The sequence below is a fragment of the Vipera berus genome, assembly GCF_964194415.1.
Source record: "Vipera berus genome assembly, chromosome: 7".
Taxonomy (NCBI): domain Eukaryota; kingdom Metazoa; phylum Chordata; class Lepidosauria; order Squamata; family Viperidae; genus Vipera; species Vipera berus.
This window is the reverse complement of record NC_138209.1, coordinates 41,296,395-41,323,501: the sequence shown is the minus strand read 5'-3', so window position 1 is coordinate 41,323,501 and position 27,107 is coordinate 41,296,395. Positions and strand designations below refer to the sequence as shown.

The following is a 27,107-nucleotide window of genomic DNA, read 5'->3' as shown; positions in this document are numbered from 1 at the left end:
ACAGGAACAAGACAATAGCAAAGCTTAAATGGGTGGCAGAGACCTCAGAGTGCAGAATGGCAACTGGGGTGGGGTGGCTGTGACTTTGTACCATGCCTCTAGAATGGGATGGGGCTGGTCTTTGTACTGTGAAAGGCTTCAGTGTATAAAGAAGCCCCTGTATGCCATGTGGCTGGGCTGTGCTGAAAGCCAGGCCATGGCTCTGTGCTGGGCTGAACCTCAGTGGCTTCTTGCAGTCCCAAATTACAGCATGCCAAGAAGCCCTAGAGCCATAGTATGACAAGCAACCATGCAGTTCTGGGGCTCTGCAGTTGTTGCTCTGCAAGGCAGTGTACAATGGGGCTAAAAGGACATAAATGGAGGGGGGATATAGCTAGGTGGGGAAATTAGTGCCTTACCTTATTGGGAGGGACCAAGCGTGGAATGGCTTCACTTAGGGTGGATATCACTTAACGTCCAACAATTCTTTTTTTTTTACAAATTTTATTGATTTTCTGCTATTACATTTACATATTTGAAAAGCAATGTGGTGGCTGGGTAGTAGTAACTCAATTACATACAGATATCATTAGATAGAGGGACGCGGTGGCTCAGTGGGTTAGGACGCTGAGCTTGTCGATCGGAAGGTCGGCAGTTTGGCGGGTCGAATCCCGAGTGCTGCGTAACAGAGTGAGCGCCTGTTACTCGTCCCAGCTTCTGCCAACCTAGCAGTTCGAAAGCACGTAAAAATGCAAGTAGAAAAATAGGGACCACTATGGTGGGAAGGTAACAGCGTTCCGTGCGCCTTTGGCGTCTAGTCATGCCGGCCACATGACCACGGAGATGTCCTCGGACAAGCGCTGGCTCTTCGGCTTTGAAACGGAGATGAGCACCGGCCCCTAGAGTCGGAAACGACTAGCACGCATGTGCGGGGGAACCTTTACCTTTACCTTTATCATTAGATGTCATTCAAATTGCTACCATAAACATTTCCTCTCTTTTTCCCTTCATATATACTGTCTATTTGTAGATTTAAAGACAAGTTTCATCCTATTAATCACATAGAAAATAACTTTCTTACATATATCCATAGTTTTTAGTTGTTTTTTATTATTATTATTATTATTATTATTATTATTATTATTATTATTATTATTATTATTATTATTATTATTATTATTATTTATTAAACTTATATACTGCCCTTCTCCTGTAGGACTCGGTTCACAAGGTTTTTTAAAAAACAATACAATAATTACAAAAATTAAAAACAATTAAAATGATTATATTAACCTTGAATAAATAAAAATCCCAATTAGAATCCAATGTTAAAACAATTAAAATTGTTTTAACATACAATCTTTTAGACAATCAATGACCTAATAGATTTTTCAATTTTAATTTCCACTAACATTTAGATTTAACGTTTGATATTTATCATTCCCAAGGTTTTTAATATATTCCCAACACACAACTGGAATAGAAGAAGTGTTCTTGCTCATCACTGCTATTTGTTCCTCAAGCAGGACTCACAAGGCCAATCTCTGCTACCCCATTCATCAGACAGGGGAGATGTTCGCAATTGTTTTTATTGGGTATTATTACAGATACTACTGTTATAGATACTAAGTTAATGTTGCATTTAATTACGGCAGCGAGACTTTTAGTAGCGCAATATTGGAAGAAGGAAGAATTACCGACTATAGAAAAGTGGACTTTAAAGGTTTCTAATTTGGCGGAAATGGCAAAGATTTCAGCGTATTTGAAAGACCAATCGCAACAGAGATACATTGTGGAATGGAGGAGATGGATTGAATATATTCAGAATAAATATGGGACTAAAAAGTTTCATTTAGCATTTGAATAAGTAGTGGATCTATATGATGTATAACTAGTTAGTAGTTATTTTATTAATATTTTGACGATGGAGAGTTAAAGTGCGATAGAATTTAATGTTTTACTGTTGTTAGCATATTTTAGATTATGTTTGTTTGTATTTTTATACCCTGTATTCAGCTCTGGGAAGTCGGGGAGGGGGGAGGGTAGGGTAGGGAGGGGTTGGGGAGAGGAGAGGGGGAGGAGGGGGTTTTTTTGTATTTAAAAATCTATTGTAAAACTTTCAATAAAAAAAGAGCCTTGGTGGAGCAGTGGGCTAATGCCTCCTTAAGTAACACCAGCTGCCTGCAATTAGTGCAGGTTCGCATCCCACCAGGCTCAAGGTTGACTCAGCCTTCCATCCTTCCGAGGTAGGTAAAATGAGGACCCAGATTGTTGGGGGCAATAAGCTGACTTTGTAATAATGCCGCTGGGGGGGGGCGAAAGCCCTAATAAGCAGGCATGTACATAGAATGAAGGCTATTGCTAAGCACATTGATTTGTGCTTAAAATTGTAAGCCGCCCTGAGTCTTCGGAGAAGGGCGGGATATAAATGGGATTAAAAAAAAAAGTTCTTGCTATGTCTAGAAAAAAATTACCAAGAGCCAATCTACTTGCCAGCTTTTCATTCCATCATGGTCATCAGCTTCACTTATTACACTTCTCTTCGGTTTGTCGTTTCCTCCTTGGACGTCTATACATTTAAGAACCATTTTAAAGGTTTTGGGGGAACTTTATACTTTTTGTTCTGCTGTTATTTTTATGGGGATTTTATGCATTACATTTTGATTATTATTCCAGCTGCAAATGTTTTCTTCTGCTGTTTTTATTATATATACTTTAACTGCACGGAATAACATGCAGATAACCAAGTAAGTGGGTGGTTTTAAAGCTAAATAAATAATAGAAGGAAAGGTTTTTGAGTTTATTGAGCATTGTTTGTGCCCTACAGAACAAAGGTCTTGTTCTTATTATGAGCTATTTCAGCTAAAAATGTCAGCAGAAGGTTAGATATGCTGAGGTTTCTCCTTCAAAAGGGAACTTGCTTTTGTATGTTTTTTTTCTTGAGCCATATTCATTATTCATTCGAATCTCCAAAGTTATTCAAAAGCCACAAATGAAAAACACTCACTTTTGAAGTCCATTAAACAATATGTATTAAACGTGTTTAGGACTACTGCTGAGAGCAGTATGTTCTCCCCAAAATACAATAAAAATGGGAATAAAGAATAAATATCATATCCAAAAAAACTGATGCAGTGCTCTAAGACCAACTGAGATTTTAAACACAATCAGAGTGTTTTGTAAAGTATAGATCTCACATTACTGCTGAGTCTGAATCAATTTTTTTTAAAAAAAATATCAAAGATACTTGAACAAATGGTTACATCTCATTTTAAAGTTCCATGTCAAATCCATCTCCAAAGACTAGGTAATCCAGTTTTCAGATTCTGTATTTGATTCTCTCTCTCTCTTTGTCGGTGTTGTTTGGCATTACTTACACATCATATCCAAGGATGTAATCATGAAGAAAAAATCATTCAATTCAGTCGATAAGTGTGAACTTATTCATTTGTCTGTACTTTTCCAATTTTCATCAGTAGCATTCAGGGGGGAAAAAAGCAAAGAAAGATGGGTATATTGGTAAAAATAAAATGTCCTTTGGAATTGGTTGGTAAAAAAAATATAAGGAAATTTATATAATTGCTTCTGGGGATTTTTCAAGAAAAGTTGCAGACTAAATAGATAAGAAAACAGTAAAACCATGTGTGAAGTATTTATCTAAGAATGAAACCTTTAGAATATTAAACAATTGGATTATTCAGTTTTTTGAAGATTTTCTTCCATTATAGAAATATACCATTGCTTGAAATAACATGCATCGACAGTATGAAAACATGACTACATTGTCCTAAAACATATTAAATACAGTCTAGCTATTATAGGATACTATTTTTTTGCTTCTTACTAGAACTCAAAAGGGTTCTAGGAAGACAGACAGCCCTAGAGCATAAGGAATGGAGAGATACCCAAAATAACAAGAACAGACATATTGCTTTAATTCCTTAATCCAGGTGAATAACTATAAACCAAGAATTGTGAAGCTATGAGTTATGCCGCGCAGGGCCACCCAAGATGGAAAGGTCATAGCAGAGAGTTCTGACAAAACGTGATCCACTGGAGAAGGAAATGGCAAACCACTCCAGTATCTTTGCCATGAAAACCCTATGGACAGTACCAAAAGGCAAAACGATATGACGCTGGAAGATGAGCGCCTCAGGTTGGAAGGCGTCCAATATGCTACTGGGGAAGACCAGAGGGCTAGTACTAGTAGCGCCAGAAAGAATCAAGTGACTGGGCCAAAGCCGAAAGGATGCTCAGCTGTGGATATGTCTGGTGGTGAAAGGAAAGTCCGATGCTATAAAGATTTTTTCTCCATAGGAACCTGGAATGTAAGATCCATGAATCAAGGAAAGCTGGATGTGGTCAAAAAAAGAGATGACAAGACTGAACATCGACATCTTAGCTATCAGCAAACTAAAATGGACAGGAATGGGTGAATTTAATTCAGATGACCATCAGGTATACTACTGTGGGCAAGAATCCCTCAGAAGAAATGGAGTAGCCTTCATAGTCAATAAAAGAGTAGGAAAAGCAATAGTGGGATACAATACTCAAAATGACAGAATGATCTCACTTCGAATCCAAGACAAACCATTCAATATCACAGTAGTCCACATCTATGCCCCAACCACCGGTGCTGAAGAGGATGAAATTGACCGGTTCTATGAAGCCCTACAGCACCTTATAGAACTAACACCAAAAAATGATGTCCTTATCATCATGGGGGATTGGGATGCTAAAGAAAGAAGCCAAAAGATAACCAGAATAACAGGCAAGTTTGGCCTTGGAGTACAAAATGAAGCAGGGCACAGGCTGATAGAATTTTGTCAAGAGAATACGATGGTCATAGCAAACACTCTTTTCCAACAACCCACGAGACGGCTCTACACATGGACATCACCAGACGGTCAACACAGAAATCAGATTAACTATGTGCTCTGCAGCCAAAGATGGAGAAGCTCTATACAGTCAGTAAAAACAAGACCAGGAGCTGACTATGGCTCAGACAATGAGCTTCTTGTTGCAAAATTAAGGCTTAAAACTGAAGAAAGTAGGGAAAAGCACTAGGCCACTCAGATATGGACTAAATCATATCCCTGATGAATACACAGTAGAGGTGACAAATAGATTTAAGGAATTAGATCTGATAGACAGAGTGCCTGAAGAACTATGGACAGAAGTTTGCAACATTGTACAAGAAGTAGCAACTAAAACCATCCCAAAGAAAAAGACATGCAAGAAAGCAAAATGGCTGTCTGAGGAAGTTTTGCAAATAGCTGAAGAAAGAATGGAGGTGAATGGCAATGGAGAAAAAGAAAGATACACCCAACTGAATGCAAAATTCCAGAGAATAGCTAGAAGAGATAAGAATACTTTCTTAAATGAACAGTGCAAAGAAATAGAAGAAAACAATAGAATAGGGAGGACCAGAGATCTTTTCAAGAAAACTGGAGAGATGAACGGAATGTTTCATGCAAAAATGGGCATGATAAAGGACCAAAATGGCAGGGACCTAACACAGGCAGAAGAGATTAAGAAAAGGTGGAAAATTACACAGAAGAACTATATGAGAATGAGCTTAACGTCCCTGACAATCACAATGAGGTGGTCACTGACCTCGAGCCACACATCCTAGAATGTGAAGTGAAGTGGGCCTTAAAAAAGCTGAGCAACAACAAAGCCATTGGAGGTGACAGTATTCCAGCTGAGCTATTCAAAATCTTAAAAGACGATGCAGTAAAAGTGCTACACTCAATTTGCCAGCAAATTTGGAAAACTCAGCAGTGACCACAGGATTGGAAAAGATCAGTTTACATTCCAATTCCAAAGAAAGGCAGTGCCAAAGAATGTTCAAACTATCACACCATTGCACTCATTTCTCATGCTAGTAAAGTTATGCTTAAAATCCTACAAGCTAGACTCCAGCAGTATGTGGATCGAGAACTACCAGAAGTACAGGCAGGATTTCAAAGAGGCAGAGGAACTAAAGATCAAATTGCCAACATACGCTGGATCATGGAGAAAGCTAGAGAGTTCCAGAAAAATCTACTTCTGCTTCATTGACTATGCTAAAGCCTTTGATTGTGTGGATCATAACAAACTGTGTCAAGTTCTTAAAGAGATGGGAGTACCAGACCATCTTATTTGTCTGTTGAGAAACCTATATGTGGGCCAAGAAGCAACAGTGAGAACTGGACACGGAACCACTGATTGGTTCAAAATTGGGAAAGGAGTCCGGCAAGTCTCTATACTGTCGCCCTGCCTATTTAACTTATATGCAGAGCACATCATGAGAAAAGCAGGGCTAGATGAATCAAAAGTTGAAATTAAGATTTCTGGAAAAAATATCAACAACCTAAGATATGCAGATGATACCACTCTAATGGCAGAAAGTGAAGAAGAACTAAAGAGCCTCTTGTTGCGGGTGAAGAAGGAGAGTGCAAAAGTTGGGTTGAAACTTAACATTAAGAAAACCAAGATCATGGCATCCGGCCCTCTCAATTCCTGGCAAATAGATGGGGAAGAAATGGAGGAAGTGACAGATTTTATTTTCCTGGGCTCCAAGATCACTGCAGATGGGGACTGTAGCCAAGAAATTAAAAGACGCTTGCTCCTCAGGAGGAAAGCCATGACAAATCTAGACAGCACACTAAAAAGCAGAGACATCACCCTGTCAACAAAAGTGTGTATAGTCAAGGCTATGGTCTTCCCAGTTGCAATGTATGGCAGTGAAAGGTGGACCATAAGAAAGGCCGAGTGCCAAAGAATTGAGGCCTTTGAGCTATGGTGCTGGAGAAGACTCCTGCGAGTCCCTTGGACTGCAAGGCAATCAAACCGGTCAGTCCTAGAGATCAACCCTGACTGCTCTTTAGAAGGCCAGATCCTGAAGCTAAAACTCAAATACTTTGGCCACCTAATGAGAAGGAAGGACTCACTGGAGAAGAGCCTAATGCTGGCAAAGATTGAGGGCAAGAGAAGAAGGGGATGACAGAAAATGAGGTGGCTGGATGGAGTCACTGAAGCAGTAGGCGTGAGCTTAAATGGATTCCAGAAGATGGTAGACGACAGGAAGGCCTGGAGGAACGTTGTCCATAGGGTTGTGATTTTTCTATATAGGTTTTTATAAAATTTTTCTTGATTGTTGTTTGGTGCATAAATTACCACTAACCATATTTGCTTTTGATGCAGATATGTTTCTACCATTAAAATTCTTCCTTCTTTATCTGAATATACCATTTTGGAATCTATTGTCTCTTTAATATATATATAGCAACCCCTCTTTTTTCTGTTGCGCTGATGCATAATAAAGTTTCCCAATTTTTGGATATTCCAATAATTTATGATGTTGTTCTTTTATATGCATTTCTTACAAACTAATTATATCTAAATTCAATTTCTGTAACTTCCTAAAAATCTTATTTCTTTTAATTGGGGAGTTTAGTCCATTTATGTTTACTGAAAAGATTCCATTTTGTTTCTCCATTTCCATTTATTTATATTTAGGTCTAGTAGATCTAGTAGTCCTTTGTTCTCTGGCAGGTCCTTCATTTTCGCCCTTTTGGTCGTCTTTCTCTTTCTGTTCTCCTGTTTGTGCAGTCACTCCTTGACTCCTCTCTTCTGTTTGCTTCTTCTCCTTACTCTCCCCTTGTCTTTGTTTCACTCCTTCATCTAAAATTGCTCTATTCCTTACTTCAAAATCTTCCGCCTTCCAGATTGAGTCCAATCGATATCTTGTATTATTCCAGTTTATTAAAATGCCTTCCAGCATCAGCCATCTAAAGTTTATACCATTGGCAATCAGCTTCGTAGTCAGGAAGTGAGAATGTCTTCGAGTATCTCTTACTCTCTTAGGTATCTGCTTTAAAAACACAATTTCTTTATTTTTGTATTGTATTGGCTCATCTCTAACTTTCCATAGTACTTCATCTCTTGTTATCTTCTTTGTAAACCGTATATGTACTTCTCTTGGCAGTTTCTTTCTTCTTGCATAGCTTGAATTCATGTGAAATATTTCATCGACCTCTAACTGAATTTCTCCTCTGTCTGCCTTTAAAGCCTCCTCCAGGATGTCAATAATCACCTCTGCTATGTTTTCTTCTCTATCCTAAGGAATATTTTGAAATCTTAAATAATGTTTCACTTTTTCCATCTCTAAAATCTTAATTGCATTCTCTAATTTTTCATTTTCTTCTAATAACATTTCTATCTTTTTATCATTCTCATCTGTTTTTTCTTCAATTTTGTGTATTTTCTGTTGATTTTTAATTATCATTTGATTTTGAGCTTCAATTTTTTCCTTTATATCCAAGATTTCTTCACTTACTTTCTCAAGTTTACTTTGTATTTCTTTATGATTTTCCTGTATTTCCACTTGATTCCTTTCCAATACCTCTTGATTATAATGCATCATTTCTTGAAGCAGTTTTAATGAAGTCTGCGTTTTGCTTTGAGCAGTGCTTATTTTTTTCACATTGCAACATTGCTTCAATAGATCCCTGTGTTGTTGAATTGTCCTACTGAGGGTGCAGAAGAGGTTTTCTTCATAAGTCTAGTAATATTCGATGAAGTCATTTTACAGCTTACAGTCTAAAGCCAAAACAATATCTGTTTATATTTAGCCAAATTCAATAAAAGTAACTTTGAAGAGTCTTTTCCCTAACAATCTCACAACAAGGCACTTTTGTTCTTTGTAGCTGTCTTTTTCCAAGGTCACTTTTATCAAAAACAATTTTTCCAGTTCTCACCATATATCAGAAGTGTCGTTCTTCTTTTGCCACTAGATGTCCTCCTTGGCTTATTTATCAATGTTCAATATTCTTAACAAAGAGTATTTCCCCTTCTTTGTAATTACTCGCCGCTTTTAACTTTAATCTTTCTGGGGGTCTTTACTTTTCAGCCCTTTCCCATCAGGGGCACATTTATAATCCTCAAGGAGAAGGAAAGAAAAATTCTGGCTCACCCAGCTTCAGCACGCAGTTGAGAATCAGCTGTTTTGCATTATTTCTCTTCCTGTTGGAGACAACTAGGGCTGCTGTGGCTCTCCCGGCAGCCTTTTTCTTCACTTTTTCAGAGGGTTCTACAGTCTGCTCCGATCGGGTGCCCTCTGATCTGAGCTCCTGAAGTATCCTTCCTTCTTCATTGCTCCTCCAAGAAAACTTTCCAACCCTTTAAGGGTTGCTAGACAAAGAAAAAACAAACTGGAAAGCCAAGCACCAGCTTTTTCCAGTTGTCCCGATGGCTGCCAAACAGGAGGTCTGAGAAACTTATTTTTTATTTCATTGATATACTGAAAGACCAAGAAATGAGAAACTTATTTCTTATTTCTTGGTCTTTCAGTATATCAATGAGGTAAGCAGTAACATTTCCTTTTATGTGTACAGTATATATAAAAATAACTAAACCATAAATGTGTTACCATTACAATGAATGAAAATTTCACAATTTACTCACTCACTCTGTATAAACCTTGGGAACCACCCAGAGTTTTTGTTAGGATGAGTGGCTACATAAATATTTTAAATAAAGAAAGAAATTATTAGATCTTCGGTTCTTAGGCATTAAGCAAGATGAGGTGTTGAAACAGCAAACAAGTTTATTTAACTCAGAACAGAAGCAAGCTAATAGCTGCTGCATAGCTATTTATATGGTTGGCCTCTAGGTGGCGACCAATAGGTTTAAAGTAGCAGTTTCCCTCCCAAACCTCATTATCAGCCTGGAGACAGCACATCAGGCTCAGTACAGCAACCATTACATAACACAGACAAAAGTAGGTCAGACATTAAACAAGTGATCAGACATTAAGCAAGTGATTATACACAGAAAAATAGCCAATACATTACACCCCTTCCCCCTAGATAGCACAAACTTTCAATTGTCTGACATAATCGCTCAGATAAGTAGGTGACCTTCTTGACCGTTCAGAACAACTAGGAGTTACAGGGATCTCCCAGTCTACCTGCTTGCCTTCCAGGCTGGGTAGACCAGGGCTCTGAGGTTCAGTGGAGTCAGAATGACTCAAGTCCTTTTGGCTGGCCAGCCCCAGTCAGCCCAAACCAAAGTCCAATTGTCCAGCGAAGTCTGCAGGGCTGCTACTCAGTGCTGTTTGTCTGTCCAGATCATGAGATACAGTCTGTGAGTCAAGAGGAGATACTGCTACAGCCATTTCCCCATCACCATGCATAAGAGTTCTCTCAGAGCGTGCAAACTGCTTGCTGACATGTGGATTCTGTGTGCTGCCCTCTTGGGTGTCCTGAGCTAGCGACTGATCTGCTAGCCACTGACGTAGCTGATCAATGTGCCAGCAAATGACTCACCCATCTTCCAGGACCACCTCATAGGAGAGTGGTCCTAACACCTTAACAACCTTTGCTGCCACCCACAAAGCCCCTTGCCCATAATTCTGGGTCCAAACCTGGTCACCCTCTTGAAAACTTCTTGGCATCTTTGGCCATGCATTGTCTGAAGTGACTCTGTTGGGGTGCAGCCTGTCCAGTTTGGTGATCAAATGCCTGCCCCAATGAAGCTCTGCTGGGCTCTTTCCTGTGGTGGTGCAGGGTGTTGTGTGCTGGCAGAGTAGAAAATCAGCCAGTCTGTGGTATCAATCCCCTGTGTCAATTCTTTTAAGGGATTCCTTGGTTGTGCGGACCATGCATTCCACTTGCCCGTTCAATGACGGGTGAAAAGGAGCCGATGTGGTGTGCCTTATGAGATTTGCCCTGAGAAAGGCCTGGAATTCTGAAACAGTGAACTGAGATCCAGTGTCTGAGACTAAGATGTCAGGGAGTCCATGTGTTGCAAATATTCTGCACAGCACCTGGATGGTCCTAGCAGTAGTCATAGTGGAAATTGGTACAACCTCTAATCATTTAGAGTGGCTGTCAACCACTATTAAAAACAGCTGTCCCTAAAAGGGCCCGGCAAAGTCAATGTGGATTCTTGACCACAGTGTGTGGGTGTCCTCCCATCAGTGGACAGGGGCCTGAGGCATCTCCGGCCTGGATTGTTGACACATGTAGCAACCATGTACTTGGGCATTGATAGCTTTATCTAGCCCTGGCCACCAAAGGTAGCTTCTTGCCATTGCCTTCATCCAGACTATTCCCGGATGGCCTTCATGCAGAGACTCAAGAACTCTGAGCCTTAATGAGCTGGGAATTTTGACTCTACTTCCCCAAAGAATACACCCTTTATGAGCTGAAAGCTCATATTTTCTCATGAAGAAACTTTGAAATTCTGGCCCTGGACATTAGTTCACCTGTCCTGTGTGAACCCAAGTAAGCATGCAGCTAAGTGTTCTGTCAGCTACTGTTTCAGCAGCTATGTCTGCAGCATGGAGAGAAGACTCTGGCAAATCCTATATGGCTAGGATGCATGCAGCCAGAACCAATCTGGCTCCACATGTGGCAGGGGCAATCTGCTAAGGACATCTGCATGGCCCATTTCTTTGTCCTGTTTGTGAATCAGCCTGTAGCTGTAGGCTGAAAGGAATATAGACCACATCAGCATTCTAGGAGACAGAATCTGAGGTGTCTGACTGTTCATAGTGAACAACCCTAGAAGTGGTCTGTAAAGACCATGAAATGGCAGCCATAAAAATAGTCACGGAACTTTTTAACCCCAGCCACAATGGCCAAGGCCTCCTTGTCAATCTGCCCATAATTGCACTCTGCAGATGACAGGGACCTCAAATAATAAGCGATGGGAGACTGTTTCCCATCAGCTGACAATGCTCAACACAGCCCCAACCCCATATGGGGATGCATCACAGGTGATGCAAACTGGCAGCTTTTCATTAAAATGAGTGAGCACCGAATTCGAGGACAGCAGTCATTTGACTGCCTGGAAACTGCTTTCGTGGACATTGGTCCACTGCCACTGAGCATTTTTGTCTAAGAGCCAGTGTAATGGCTCTGCCACTGCAGCCTTATGTGGGAGGAATGCATGATAAAAATTAAAAAGGTCCAAGAAAGCTTGAAGCTCACCCTTGCACCTAGGCCTTGGGGCCTGCTGAATCTCTTTCAGCTTTGAATCTGCAGGATGAATGCCATTGGCATTGATACAGAACCCTAGGAATTCAGTTGACTGTACCCCAATCTTGCACTTTTCTTTTTTAAATTTAAGTCCTGCTGCATGGAACTGCTGAAGGACAGCTCTAAGCCATTCAGCCAGGACTTCTGTAGACTCCCTGGCAATGAGTACATCATCAAAGTAGGGGCAGACCCCCAGAATGCCCTTTAGCATGCGCTCCATGTCTCCCTGGAAAATCCCTGCAGCTACACTCACCCCAAACCATAGGCGCTTGACCTTGAAAGCCCCCCAATGGGTGACAATGGTTTGGGTGGCTGCCGTGGCTTCATCCACCAGCAGCTGCTGGTAGGCCTGCACCAAGTCTAATTTGGTAAATACGCGGCCACCTTGCAATGATGCTAAAATATGGCTGACAACTGGCATTGGGTACGCGTGCTATTGAAGTGCCTGGTTAATGGTGCACTTATACTTAGCACATATGTATAGTTCTCCATTGGCGTTAAGTGGTGTTACTATGGGGGCCTCCCACGCCCCACTGTCACCCCACTGGGCTGCAAAACTCCCTGACTGACCAGCTTGTCCAGCTCTGCATCGATTTTGGATTTTAAAGTGAAAGGCACTTGAGGCTTGACCCATATTGGCATTACCAGGGGATCAAGCTTGAAGGCTATCAGAGTACCCTTGTACTCCCCTAGGCTTGAACTGAAAACTCTTGGCAGACTGAAGACAAGTTGCCACCTGTGATCGGTGAATGCCAGTTACTTGGATGCCCAATGCATCAAACCAATCAAGCCCTATGAGGCACATGCATTGGCCTTCCACCACGACAACATCTAGTGGGCCTGCAAACCCCTTGAAATTCATCAAAAGTGTGGCTTCACCCTTGACCACCACGCAGGAGTTTTGGAAGTCTGTGAGCAGAATATTAGATGGCCAAAGTTTGACCCATCTGTTGCTGCAGTTGCATATGTGCCAGAAGGTTCCTATGGAGATGATGGACATGGCTGTGCCTGTATCCAGTTCCATTTTGCATGGAACTCCCTGAAGCTTGACCTGAAGTCAAAGCTTCTGTTTAAGTGGGCAGTGGGCCCCAGCCCCTCCGGCTGGAGCAGAACCCTACTCAGTGTTCCCCAGGGTCCCGTTACCTCTCCTGAATGTATCTTCCAGCTGACGGTCTCTCTGGTGACCTCGGCAGATGGCAGCAATGTGGCCTGGTTTGCCACACCCCCAGCACTTTGCTGTTCAGAAACGGCATTCTGTGCGTTGATGGTGGCCTCCTCAGCCCATACATCTAAGGAACGGAACTGCCTTGTCAGCTGGCCAGAGTCCCTTCTCCTGGTTCCTCTGTAGCTTGTCAACCTTGTGGTCAGAGTCGGTGTCTTCCATCCATTCGGCATCCACATGGTGGACAGCTTCGGTGCTTGAAGTGCTTTTGGAGGGCTGCAGCACTTTAACAGCCGCTCTGGCAGCTTCGTCTGCCATGACCTTCTTCAAGGCTTCTTGTAGCGAGAGAATCTCCTTGGCAAACAGTTTTTGTTGGAGTTCTTAGTTCCGGAGTCCACAGACTAAGCGGTCTCTTAGTCTCTCCTCCAAATCCATGAAATTGCAGAGTCAGGACACTTGACGAAGAGTGGTGATGAATTGGGTGGCCGTCTTGCTGGGCTGTTGCTCCTGCAGCTCAAAAGCGTGCCTCCACACTATGATGGATAATTTAGGCTCAAAGTGGTCTTGAAGCTTCTTCAAGTCTGTGTAGGTTAAGGACTTGAGTGGCATCAGCGCGACCAGGTTCTCGGCAATGTCGAAGGTGGCTGGGCCACACACAGAAGGGTCGCGGCCTTCAGCCCATCTTCACTGACCTGGTTGGTGCAGAGGAAATTCTCAACATGGGAAATGTAGGACGCCCATCTCTCCGGGTATGTGACATCGAACTCTTCGAGTTTTCCCATTTTCACCATGGTGAGTTGCTTGCATTTCTTGTTGCTTGCATCACCTTGTGCTGCTGGCTTCTGTGTAAGCCCTAGGATGGATCCTTAGGGCAGGGTGGTCTCCAGCATGGCTTGCTTGGCAGACCGAGGGGGGGAATGAAGTTCCTACAAGGCTCTGTGCTGGCCTCACCCCCTAGTGACTTCAGACTCTTACAATGAAGCTGCACATCCCACCTTCATCGCCAATGTTAGATCTTTGGTTCTTAGGCATTAAGTGAGATGAGGAGTTGAAACAGCAAACAAGTTTATTTAACTCAGAACAGAAGCAAGCTAATAGCTGCTGTGCAGCTATTTATACAATTGGCCTCTAGGCGACGACCAATAGGTTTAAAGTAGCAGTTTCCCACCCCAAACCTCATTATCAGCTTGGAGACAGCACGTCTGGCTCAGTACAGCAACCATTACATAACACAGACAAAAGTAGGCCAGACATTAAACAAGTGATTATACACAGAAAAATGGCCAATGCATTACAGAAATGGAACCAATTCTGATTAGATTTGAATTGGCAGTATTCAAATACCCCCAAAATACTTGAATTGATTGGGCATGGCATTCCAGAAGGGAACTGAATTTGATCTGATTCAAGATAGGAATAAGATTTGTGCAAAGGCTATAACAAATACAACGCAAAATGCTCAAAACTGGGATTTTGTCTCCTTAAGAAGACAATAACCTTGCAAAGCTCAGCTTCAATGGTTTAGCCAATTTCTTTTAAAAAAAACAAAAAAAAATACTTACATACTTCTTACTTACATACATATGTCTTCATTTAGTGCAGAGAGAATTGGTGGAGTCTTTGATGTGCTCTGAGCTTGGTTATTTTGCTTGCAGACATTTCATTATCCAACTAGGTAATAATCGGTGCTAGTGAGTGTGGGGTTTCTTCCCTGTTTATACATAGTAGCTTGCCCTGCCAATGTTGGAGTGTTTTCTCCTAGTTAGTTTTTTGATTTGGGTATCATTTTCTGCTTGATTGTTTGTGTCTGTAGTAATTCCGTGATTAGGGCATTGAGAGAATATGACTTTGAAAGAATTTCACCAGATGTTTTAAAACTGTATGTATTCAAAAGAACATATAGTGAAGTTCACTGAAACAATGCAATGTCCTACTTCAGCTATTAAATACGAACTTTAAAAAGTAAGTTTTTGTTTTTCTGGGGTACTAGGAGGGCTGGCCTAGCTGATTTTCAAGGATCCTGGGCAAAATTTTCTTATCCTTATGCAGGCTTGATTGTAAACAGTATTGGCTTTCTGGCAATCTCCATATTAGTTAATTAGCAAGGTCAACAGAGACAGACTCACAAGGCAAGGAACACTGCCACAAAATCAGGCAGGCCACAGAGAAAGATTTTGGCACAGAACAAGTCGCATTCATACTCCTGCTGCCATTACCACCACACTTCCTTAAAAACAGTCAATAGAACAATGCAAGCTTGGCATACATTCACTTACCATAATATGAAGTTACTTCAATCCCAAAGTGAATTCTAGATTGGTCACATATTCTTGAGTCCTGAGTTGAATTCTCACTTGTGCTGGCAGGCACAGCATAGAAGAAAATTAACCTTCCACTGGCACAAGAAAAACAAATGTAAGGTACATGGCTGGCTGAATGAAAGAAGTTGAGAGCTGATAAAGTGAATGAAGCAATGTTAGCCTGGCCACTTAGTTCTGAAAGACATAGAGTTTAATAAGATGATAAAGCCTTTTGGCTGATGACTGCTCTGTGAATGTCAGAGAACCCATCACACCATTCATTCTCATGAGGAACTGAAAGAACAATAACATTGTGTGTTTGTCTGGTAGGATCTCTGAAGCAGTTAGAAAAGCTACTGAATTTTCAATTCAGAAGGATTCTAATACCGAACCAACAAATTCCATTTGTCTTTTGAATCCAGAGCCCTTTTCAGTTCATGAATCTGTGTTAAATGGGTGATTAATCAATGTTGATTGAACTGAATCGCCAAACTGAACCTTGCATGCCATGTTATTTGAATCATTATAAAATTTAGTGCAATGCTGCATTCACAGCTGAGGTTTATTGTGCAATTATTTCAGAAGCATATAATGAACTACAGACAAAATATGAGTCCCTCAAAATGACCAAAAGAATTGCAATGAAATTATATGCAAGTTTAACCTCTTTGTCTATTGATATTAGTTTTTCTATTAATTTTTCCTAACAAAATTGGTTGAGCCTCTGGCATGTAATAGTGTGGATGGTATTGTTTAAAATAAAGGTTTAATTCATAATCTGAGCACTGACAGCTTATTTCATAAGTCTTTTATTGCCATCTTTATTCAAAAAATAAAAAACACAGATTAGTTGACTACCCTCTAAGCTTCCAAAATACTGGTTTTAATGATGAAAATGTACCATTAAAACAAATATTTTAAGAACAGTTATTCAATATTCCCTTTTAAGTTGCTTATTAAAGGACAATATGTTGAATATACATAAGGTGCTCATTAAGATTCAATATCTTCTAAGGCATTTGTAGCTATGTGTGAAAATCTGTGCTATCAATCACCTTCCTAATAAGAAAGGTAAATTGCTTTGCTGTTGTTCTGTGCCTTTGGGAGAACTCGAGGATCAAATTTAATAGCATTTTTTCCCCTGTCATTGTCAAGGCTATTGCACCATTAACTATAAACTAATGCTGAAAGCCAACACTCAGCATAATGAGATTTTAAAAAAATGATCAGGCATTGCAAAGTAGTAGGAAGTTTCATTCTCATCTGTCTCAAAAACTACAATAGTGAGCAATAGCAATAATAAAAACGCAGTAGTAGAAGTGGTAGTAATAGTAGTAAAGTTGTACATGTATGGATCTAATAATATTTTTTCTTCACAAAGAAGAAAAAATAAGAAGGAATATTACTATAGCAAGTTACTTTTTCAAAGTTAGACTCAAAATGGCCAAGTTTGATTCTCTCACCCAACCCACCCACCCCGCACCACATTAAAAACATCTCATGCTGGGAGGAGGGAGCAAAACGATGAAAAGAGTCAACAAAATAATTTACATAGTACATGTTTGGGTTTTAAGTTAACATGAACTTATCAAGAATTTGTAATTTTAATGTGTTAGAAAAGAAATATGATTTACTATATGGCTGGGCCATAATCCTGTTTTAGGATTCATGGAGAAATTAAGACGACCTCATAGAGGGCAAAATCAGATAGTTAAACCACCCAAATGCCAATTGCTCCAAATTAGCTAAAATGATTAAAAATCAACTTTGATCACTGAAAGTTGTTCTACCTTTGCTGAATGTTGCTTGTAGTTGATAAAGGGCTTATGTCTCTTTTTGTTTCATCCTGGATAGCTAAAGATCAGGAGAAACTCCAGAGGAATTATCTATAGAATCAGTTACTGATAGAAGAGTTACATCCTTAATTTTGAAAGCTGAGAAGCAAGTTTAGAGTAAATTTGTCGAAAGACGTAGTTGCCAAAATGTAGTTAGCCTTGGGGATGGCAGCTGTTGCAGGTTCTTCCAATATCTCAGTCACAGTTACAAAGTTTTTGAAATGCTATTTTATCTTGAAATTCCATCCCTACTTGGAGAATTCAGGCATCATTGCTTGCCCCCTCCCTTTATTTCACTGCCTATCTAGACCTGTTAACATCAAATACTGGAGTTCATTACTTTTCTGTGGCTCCTACTAGACTAAAATGAACAGTTACACCAAAAGTAATAGCATGCTCTATTTAATTAAAGTTTAGCTTTCAGATGTCTCAGTTGATGAGAGATTTAAGATTGATAATAAGGTGACTGTTACATTTTATTTCTCACGTAATAAGGTGAGAAAAATATGTTCAGTAGCTATATATTTGATGCCAAAATAACTTGGGCTGGAGGCTGGGATGGCAAATAGCTTTTGTATTTCTGAGAGCCAGAAAATGCGACATGAGGGTAGTGAGAGACCATAGTCTGAAAGGCAAAGCAGTCAAGAAAGATGTTCTTGACCCTTTCTTGAGGTCTTATTTGTTACCTGCAAGTTCTACCATTGGTTGCATTTCCTAGCTCCAGATCCCAGGAAAGAAAGAAAAAATAGCTGCAAGAACTGAAGCAATAAGAAAATCAAGCAAACTTTTTTCTCCTTGATTAGATGTCTGAAAGAGAAAGATCAGTAGCATCTTTCACACTCAACAGTCAGTTTTATTGTTATATTTTTATAGTTCCCAGATTTCCATCAGTATATCTGTTTCCTAGTAAGCTTAGAAGGCAGGCAGACAGGAATTTGAAAAAGGAGGAGAAAAAGATAATAGTCCTAAATGAGAAGACCTTACCTGAGATATTATGCCAAGTTCAACTCTCCAGGGATATGTCCATCCTTCAACCAGAGAAAAATGCTCCCCATTTTTTTCTTAACATTCATGTTAATCTAATATAGAAATGGAGAATCCATTCCGGCTTGAGGGCAGAATTAGACACTGAAGTCATGTCCAAAATGGGCAGAGCCTCCTCACTGCCGGCATGCAGACACAGGCTGTAATTTCTTTGGATCTGTTCATTACCACAAAGGTATATCCTATGGACCTATGCACATCCCACACATGTATTTTCATATATTCTCCTGCCATGTAGAACTCTTGTAGAGAACATACAGCTTATTCAACAAGGCTTCCTCCCTCTGCTCTTACATGCAACAATAAAGCTCTATAAAACTTTCACCAGCCCTACCAGGGTCATATAAATATTTTGGTGAAAGACAAGCAGATTACCGTATATTTCCTTGTGAGGAAATCATGGGTAGAAGGGATTAAATTTCCTCTTCCTAGTCATGAGCACCCAAAATGCTGTCTGATCAGCAAGTACATTTTGAAAAGACTCTGACATCAATTAATCTGATTGCAATGCAATGCAGGAAAAATATATCCCTCATCCGAGACAGGTTTTCATGCCTGAAACAAGCTCCTTCATTGGTTGGACATTTTCCATTCCTGTTCTAGCTTTTTAAATTTCCCAGCAGAATCAAGGCTATACCTGGTTTGAATTCCCTTTCAAGGTCCAGTTATAAATTATTAGACAATCTTGATTCTCTTTCTTATTATTCATGATTTATCTTTCCTTACATAGCTAAAACAAAGAGCCAAAATTAGAGATTTGTCCTGCTTTTTCAGCTTTGTTTGGACAGGCTCTCAGGATTCAAAATAGCCCTTTATATTGCTCAGCTGCTTGCTTTGGACAAAATGCCAGGACCATTTTCTATACTATTTATACTAAAAATATAAATATGAGTGACATTTCTTTCTGTTGGCTTTCAATGCCTATGTACGTAAAAAAGAAATCAACCCACTATCATCTGGTATTTTGCAAGTCAAAGTGTCACTCTAACTTAATGAAACTTAATGAATGTAAAAGACTCCCAGTTTTGGTTTCAGAAAAGAGTTGAGGTTGCTTTTGAAGCTAAATTTGGCTCATATGTTTTTGCCAAGGGAACTATGATTGAGAAGGACTTAAAATTTCCCTGAAGCATTGACACTACCAGCACCCTTCTGTAGATATGTGAATTAATCTTTCCTATTTTTTGTTCATGTTCTAATTAATTGAAAGATTAATAGATTCTTTTAAATTTAATATATCAAGATATTTTGCATCCTTACAGTTATCCTTCCATTTATTTGGGGGAAAATAAAACAATATATTAATTTGCCAATCCTGAAATTGGTTACGCCATACCTTATTAAAAGACATTCCAGAATTTGGGGAGGAGGGTAGAGTTCATCTATGAAAATTGCAACAACTATCATATCAGAGAGCATCAGAGGCATATCAGAATTTATCAAATTTTATCAGTGCATATATTGAATTACAAAACAAAACCCTGGTATAAGAGGAGACATCAGGAATTGCCTTTATTTGAGCAACATTACAATGTCACCTATAAAATTTTATGCAGCTTTTCAATCCAATTAGTTTAGAAATGACAGATTAAATCATTAAAGAAACAGAATAGCAGTTTTCAATGTTAGTTTTGAAATTTGCTGAGTTTTTGAACCTCCAACTTCTTATACACTCTAATCTGATTTCCATGGGGAGTTAGTTCGACATTATCGACCTATTATAAAGTAACTAGGAGCTGAGTTTGACTCAAGGATATCTCTATATTTTTATCTTGACTTAGTAACCCTTTTTAAATAGTTTTAAGCTTTTCCTAAAACATTTAACCACAAACACCTGTGTCAACCTTCATTCAAATCATAGGTGCATGAGTGCTTGGCATGGATTGTTATCTCTGATTTAGTCTGGGAGGTTCTCTGAGAAGGATCCTGTTAGGAGGCTGATTTTGCTGTACCCTCTCCTGACATACAAGGCAGATTTTGTTTTTTTGTAACTGCACATCCAAATTAAACTAAGCCTCTGACCTGAAGATTTAACAAGGTACTACTACTGTAATGCATTTTCTCCCAACAAAGCTCTTCAACCAACAGTAAAGTGTAACTGTCTTCAAAACTGGAGCATTGTTGATTAATGTTTCAGCTTGACCTGCAGTACAGAAATAATTGCAAATGAAAAGATGATTGGGCTGCAATGTTCCTGATTTTTCTTTTGACTGTTTCACTCAACTTCTTTAAAAGCCTAGGTGTGTCTGTTAATTTATAGGAGTCTCATTTGCTCACCTCCAGATTCTTCAGGCAGAACTGCTACAGAAGTCATATGCATTAGCTTGGATTTTAAAATAATGTGATTTGCTCTTCTGCACATGTTCCCTGACATATTTTTGTATCTGGCCTCCAAAACCAAGTTCAATACAACACAGCAAATAACTCAGCAGCTCTGTTTAAAGGTGCAACTATTCACCTGATCTTAAATACTTGATCCCTTTTGGGACTGTTTATAACTGTTTGTTACCTCAGGATTGCAGGAAAGGTAACAATAACAGGACTAATGTTATTACTGCTTAATTAAAATTATCTTCTCCACAAGATTAGAGTCTGTGATCTATACCAAGCATAGGTCAATCAAATTTTAGTGCATTGAAGTCCCCATTGATTTCAGTAGAAAATCAAGCACCTTCTTAAAAATCTGGCTATAAACAATGGAATTTAAATGCCCAAAACAGTGGCTGGATGATATCCATCATCTAGCCTAATGTTTCCAACTTAGCATTAATAACTGAATTCAAAATAAAAACCCTTTACTTTTATAAGTAAATTTGTCTTCCTTACCTATATAGACAAAAGTAATTATATTTTAAACCACATTTATTTTAAATTTCATGAGGATCAGAAAAGTGCACAAAAATATGGTCCATTTAATGATACAATAACATACCAGCATTTACCTGAGGAAAAGAAATAAAAAGTGGAATTTGTAGAAGTGAAATAAAATTATGATGTCTAGAAATTTTCTTTTGAAAGGTAAGTGGTTCTTAAATAATATCTGTTAAAAATAGATTTTTCCTACAGTTTAAATCACATTCTTTCCCTAATGAGATGGCGTAGTCATTACATAAATCACTGTTCTTCAAAAGAACCAGATAAAATAAAGGGTAAATGTTACCAAATTTTATTGATAAATATTCATATAAGACAAGCTGTTTAACACAGAGCTTTAAAAAGTTATTTGTGTTAAAACTAACTTGGAACATAGTTAAATAAACCAAGGGGAAATCCATAAATGACATATTATTTTTAATTATATATTTCAGCTTTGGTTTAATATTTGCTGTTTTAAAGTACTCCATGTATTATATAAGTAAGGAAGCAAGTTTACAAATATTCATCTTTCCAACTAGACATGATGGTATCAATATAATAAATGTGCTAATGACAAATTATAAACTCCACTCTTTCCCACTTGTATTGCACAATCACCCACAATACATTATGAGCATAGTTTACATTGCAGCATTGCAACACACGCTTTGTCACTTATCCCACTCCTGTAGTCACTCCCCCATCAACCATTGAGATGGCAGACCAATTAGAAAGTTGAGCATAACAGCAAAACACAAATTATTTGAAAGAAATCCAATCATTAATTATTGTAAAAGAATGGCAACATTTATGCAAATAGAGAAGTAAGTCTGTAACAGATTTTGATAAAGAACCCTGAAAAAAATGATGTTGAAACATTTGGATAAGAAATCTTTAAATCAGGCAATATCAGGCTATACATACTTATTAATAATTTTTGCATTATTTATTTCTTGGAAATAAACATGACAACCCTAAAGACTGATATCTATAGGACAGATTTTGTACTGAGGTTTCTGGCATGCCTGTTGGCTGGATCTTTCAGCCCCCTCATTTGGAGGAAGCAAATACATTTCTAATAGTACCCAAAGTCATTTCAGGACTTTCATAAGCTCCTCTTTTACTATGATAGTAATTATATATCAGCTGTTAATGCACAAACAACAGGTGTCACCTACACATGATTGTAAAACACATTCAACTTTTATATAAATTATGTGTGTGTGTGTGTATATATATATATATATATATATATATATATATATATATATGTAAAGGTAAAGGTTCCCCCGCACATGCGTGCTAGTCGTTTCCGACTCTAGGGGCCGGTGCTCATCTCCGTTTCATAGCCGAAGAGCCAGCGTTTGTCCGAGGACGTCTCCGTGGTCATGTGGCTGGCATGACTAGACGCCAAAGGCGCACGGAACACTGTTACCTTCCCACCATAGTGGTCCCTATTTTTCTACTTGCATTTTTACGTGCTTTCGAACTGCTAGGTGGGCAGAAGCTGGGACGAGTAACAGGCGCTCACTCTGTTACGCGGCACTCGGGATTCGACCCGCCAAACTGCCGACCTTCTGATCGACAAGCTCAGCGTCCTAACCCACTGAGCCACCGCGTCCCTTTTTACTTCTAACATACAGATCTTAAAACCCATAAGCTTTGGAATAAAAATCCTAACTTGATCAGATACTATATATATATAATTATTAGTCAAAGTTAAATATTGTATCCTGATAGACCCGTGGTGGCAAACCTATGGCACGCATGCCACAGGTGGCACGCATAGCCTTCTCTGTGGGCACGCATGCCGTCGCCCCAATCCCAGGCCTTCTGCTGGGTTTTATAAAACCTTTTTGCTTTAGGCCTCCACCGCCGTGTGCAAAAAAAAAGGTTCAATCAATCAATCAATTTCAACTTCTCAAGGAAAAAAAAAGATCTCGCAAAGTTGGAATTGATTGATTGAACTTTTTAGTCCCACCCAGTCTGCCGTTACCACCACAGCCACACCCACCCAATGGGCCACACCCACCCAATGAGCCACACCCACCCAATGGGCCACGCCTACCTGGCACCCGACAATACATAAGTGGGTTTTGGGTTTCAGTTTAGGCACTCGGTCTCTAAAAGTTTCTCCATCACTGTGATAGACCATTCAAAATAACTGACTTGAAATAAAATAGACCATATTTTTTAAAAAAATATTGTACTGTACAAATGATATTCAAAAGAACTTTCAATGCAATTAGGAATGTTGTTGGTATTTTCCAGAACACAGTGGATATTTTATTTCTATTGTGTTGTAGAAAAAAATGCCTAGCTGATGGGCAATACATAGGACATGTGATCTTTTATTGGTTTTTTTTAATAAATTCCCTCGCTTTCCTCATTTACATCCCCACCCCTCCCACCCCACCCCACCCCCATTTTCTAGGCTTGAATCACCTACAAGATCTTTGATAATGGAAGCTCCAAAGGGAATACAAGTGAGTGCAGCCGCAGGGGACTTGAAAGCCACTTGTAGAAAAGAGCTACATTTGCAATCCACAGAAGGGGAGGTAAGCTTTATTAGAGAACCATATTTATCTAGTGAAATCCTATGCATGTTTACTTGGACACAAGTCTATTATATGTTGCTTGGATTTGGAGCCTTAAATTAATTTTATTTCTCTCTTTCTTGCAATAAAGTCCATCTCATTTAATTACATGTGTATAAAAAAATCAGTGTGCTTGATAGCATCTTCTTCACCCCAGAGCAGCTGATGTTTGATTTGATTCTGGAGGACATTAGATTTATGGTCACATCAGTTCTTGCTCCAAATATTTGTTACTGCTTATTGTCTTCGGAGGAAAGACAATCCCTTTAAGATGTTCTTTTCCATGGGTCCAGATGGATACCAAATGGACACTGGAGGGATTTTTTATTAAGAACTTAATGCATTACTGGAATTAAAAGGCACACGTGATTGCTCCACATTCCTTTCTGGGAAACTCCTTGGTTTACTGAAAACCTCTGTAAAATGATATGATTGAAGTGCACACTACTTGACATCCTTACTTTGACATGATCCTTTCTGTTCTGTTCTGATTTCACCTTACCCCACTCAGACTCCAGAATCCTTTCTGGCTGCCAAGGCCTTTACCACTTCCTTTCCTCTGTTATTTGGCCACTTTGCACAGAGAACACTTGTACACTGACAAACATAACTTTTCCCATGGTGTCAGCTGCAGGATCTTTTCTCCTAATGCATCTTTGGGATCTAAACAACTGCTCTTCATATTTCTCCTACTGACATTCTGAAATCCAGCTGCACTGTAGCAGTGTGGCATGCAACCAAGGCTCCTGCTCAGGCAGCAATGTTCCCTTTCAAGGAAATGGCTTAGGTGAATAAATGGAAAAAAAATGGCATCTACATTTTTGCTTCATTGCCATCCTCTCATGAAGGCCACTTTGTTACAATGCTTCCAACAAAATCCAATATTTTAACCTCTTCTGGACTTGCACCAGCTTTACTATAACCACAAGATTGTGTGCAGAGGTTATGTATTAAGTTCCTTGAGCATTTTATATTGTGTTTCTCCTCCATGAACTCATTGCAACACCGTGATGTAGGTGGGAAAAAGGATCTGGCCCATAGTTATCCAATTTATTTTCATGGCTTAAGATGAATGGAAGAGATATATTAGATATATTAATTATAAATATTTAAAAAACCACTCCAAATCCTTACTCCACATGTCTCTGTGTTCTTGAACATTTAATTAGTGTATTCTAGCAGCTGTTTCTAGAATTATTTTGTAAAGAATATGTTAAATCCTTTAGGAGTAAGTGGGATTCTGAAGGATTTTGCCTGCTGTTACATTAATATGTATGATATGTCTTGATAGACAATAAATGTTCTAACTGAAGATACTGGCAAATAGTATATAAATTATAATTCTTCAACTATCAAGATAACCATCATCTATTCCTATTCCATATTCTAAGCCTCATACTACTTATACAATCTTTGTTGGTTCTCCCACAAAGTTTTTGTCTATTTTCACATTTTAATTCCTCTATAATATTAACTCAGCATAATCATAAGAATCAAACAGAAGTTGAATTGCACATTATTACCAGTATAATAATTAGCTGCTCAGTATAACTTTCCTAGCTTTCACCACAATGCCGATAGTTTTAAGGGAAGATAGAGCAGGTATGTTTTTATCTTCTCACCATCATTAATTACTCAACTAATCTCTTCCTACCTACCAAAGGTCCTCAGCTAATGAATGGAAATTCACCTTTGAAAGTTTCATTGTCCAACAATCTAAATCCGTACCAGTAGCTCATAAATTGCTATCCTTTCCTGAATGTTCTTTTCCTAGGTGATATCAAAAAGTACTGCATTTGTCGGAACCGTGACACTGGGAGGTTATTAAATGAAGAAGAAGAAAGGGAACCAGTTGCAGAGTTGTGGGAATTAAATTTTGCCTTCTCACTTACAGTGCACTTTTCAAACTTCATTATGCTGATGGACATTAATGAAGGAATATAATTGCTACATTAGTAAGGGGAATATGCATAATCTCTTCCCTAAGTGGAACTGACGAATGGCTACAATTAAATCAGTATCACCAAAGAGTATAGTGCTGTATGCTTTTCATTTTTCAGAGCTCAAACTCTTATGTCCTTATGCACTACTTCAACCTTCTGCTCTATTTCAACATTTCAACACCAGATGAAAACCTTGCATGGTATCAAAAATAAGGAGAGCTGGGGTTGCCATGAAGTCCAGTTAACCAGGAAAGAGCCTGATACTGCTATTTTGTAACAACTGAATTTCATTCTGAAATACAGAGAAGGGCATCTTCTCTATTTTGGAGGTCTATTTTAGAGAATCCAATAATCCAATCAAGTCCTGCAGTAAAAATAACTCATTTTCTTCCTTTTTTCCCCCCCTAGATATTTTTAAATGCAGATTCAATCCGACTAGGGAATCTACCGCTGGGGTCTTTTCCCTCATCTTCCTCACCAAGTTCATCGGCAACAAGACAGACTATCTATGAAATCTGTGTTTGTCCCAATGGCAAACTCTACCTTTCCCCTGCAGGAGCAGGTTCCACGTGTCAGTCCAGTGGCAACATCTGCTTGTGGAGCTGAAGACACCAGAATCCTTCTCCTTCTCTTCCTCCTTCTCCTTCTCCTTCTCCTCCTCCTCCTCACACCAGAATAGCCTTTTTGTTACTGTCCCTCTGCTTCACGGTTCTGCTTGATTTCCCTTGTTTGATCATGAAGCTCCACGCAGCCTCCTGGATCTCTTCCAGCCCAAGCAAGGAGCCAAGTAGAGCCTTCTCTTCTGGCTTATGGAGCTCCAAGATGGAAGAGGGAAGGCCTGATAAAATGGCTGTCTTCACCAGGGAATCTGGATCTTCGTATCACTTTTTGTCCAAAAGGGAGAAATACACAGGTGCCTTGGCTATATATGAAGTGAAGCACATTGTTTTAGAATTTTTTTGAGCAAGAACTGTATATGAGAAACTGCACATATATACATAACTATATAAAGATAGATATTATACTATAGAAATTGGCCCAGAATCTAAAGTTGAGATGAATTGGTATGACAAATAACTCTATTGTCTGAAAGCACAATTTTCATACACCCCTCACTTTTGGATGTAAACTTTTATCCCAGAATTTTAAGACTTCAAAGCATTGTGTAACACTTGCTTTACTAAACAAGTAAAATTCAGTTTCACATTTTAAACAGCAAGAGACAGAATCCCTCCCTTATGTGAAAATCTTTTTCCCCCCTCCCTTTTGGGCATTGTTATTATTTGTCTCCTTCATACAGGTTTTATGCGTTACATACACACTTTACAAGTCATCAGAATTGTTACCTATTCAGACCTTTTTATT

The 27,107-nt window shown here is 39.2% G+C and overlaps 1 protein-coding gene across 3 annotated transcripts in view; it reads left to right on the top strand.

Moving 5' to 3' along the window:
• The window catches only part of SGCZ (sarcoglycan zeta), a gene marked incomplete at both ends in the record, with an annotated part of 643,673 nt that extends 617,325 nt beyond the window's left edge, over positions 1–26,348 (top strand). For all 3 annotated transcript variants that reach the window (XM_081333169.1, XM_081333170.1, XM_081333168.1), the window contains 2 exons: positions 23,637–23,760; positions 26,151–26,348. In XM_081333169.1, coding sequence (XP_081189295.1) covers positions 23,637–23,760; positions 26,151–26,348 — 322 coding nt within the window. The remainder of the gene's footprint in view (positions 1–23,636; positions 23,761–26,150) is intronic.
• Positions 26,349–27,107: the final 759 nt, after the last annotated feature.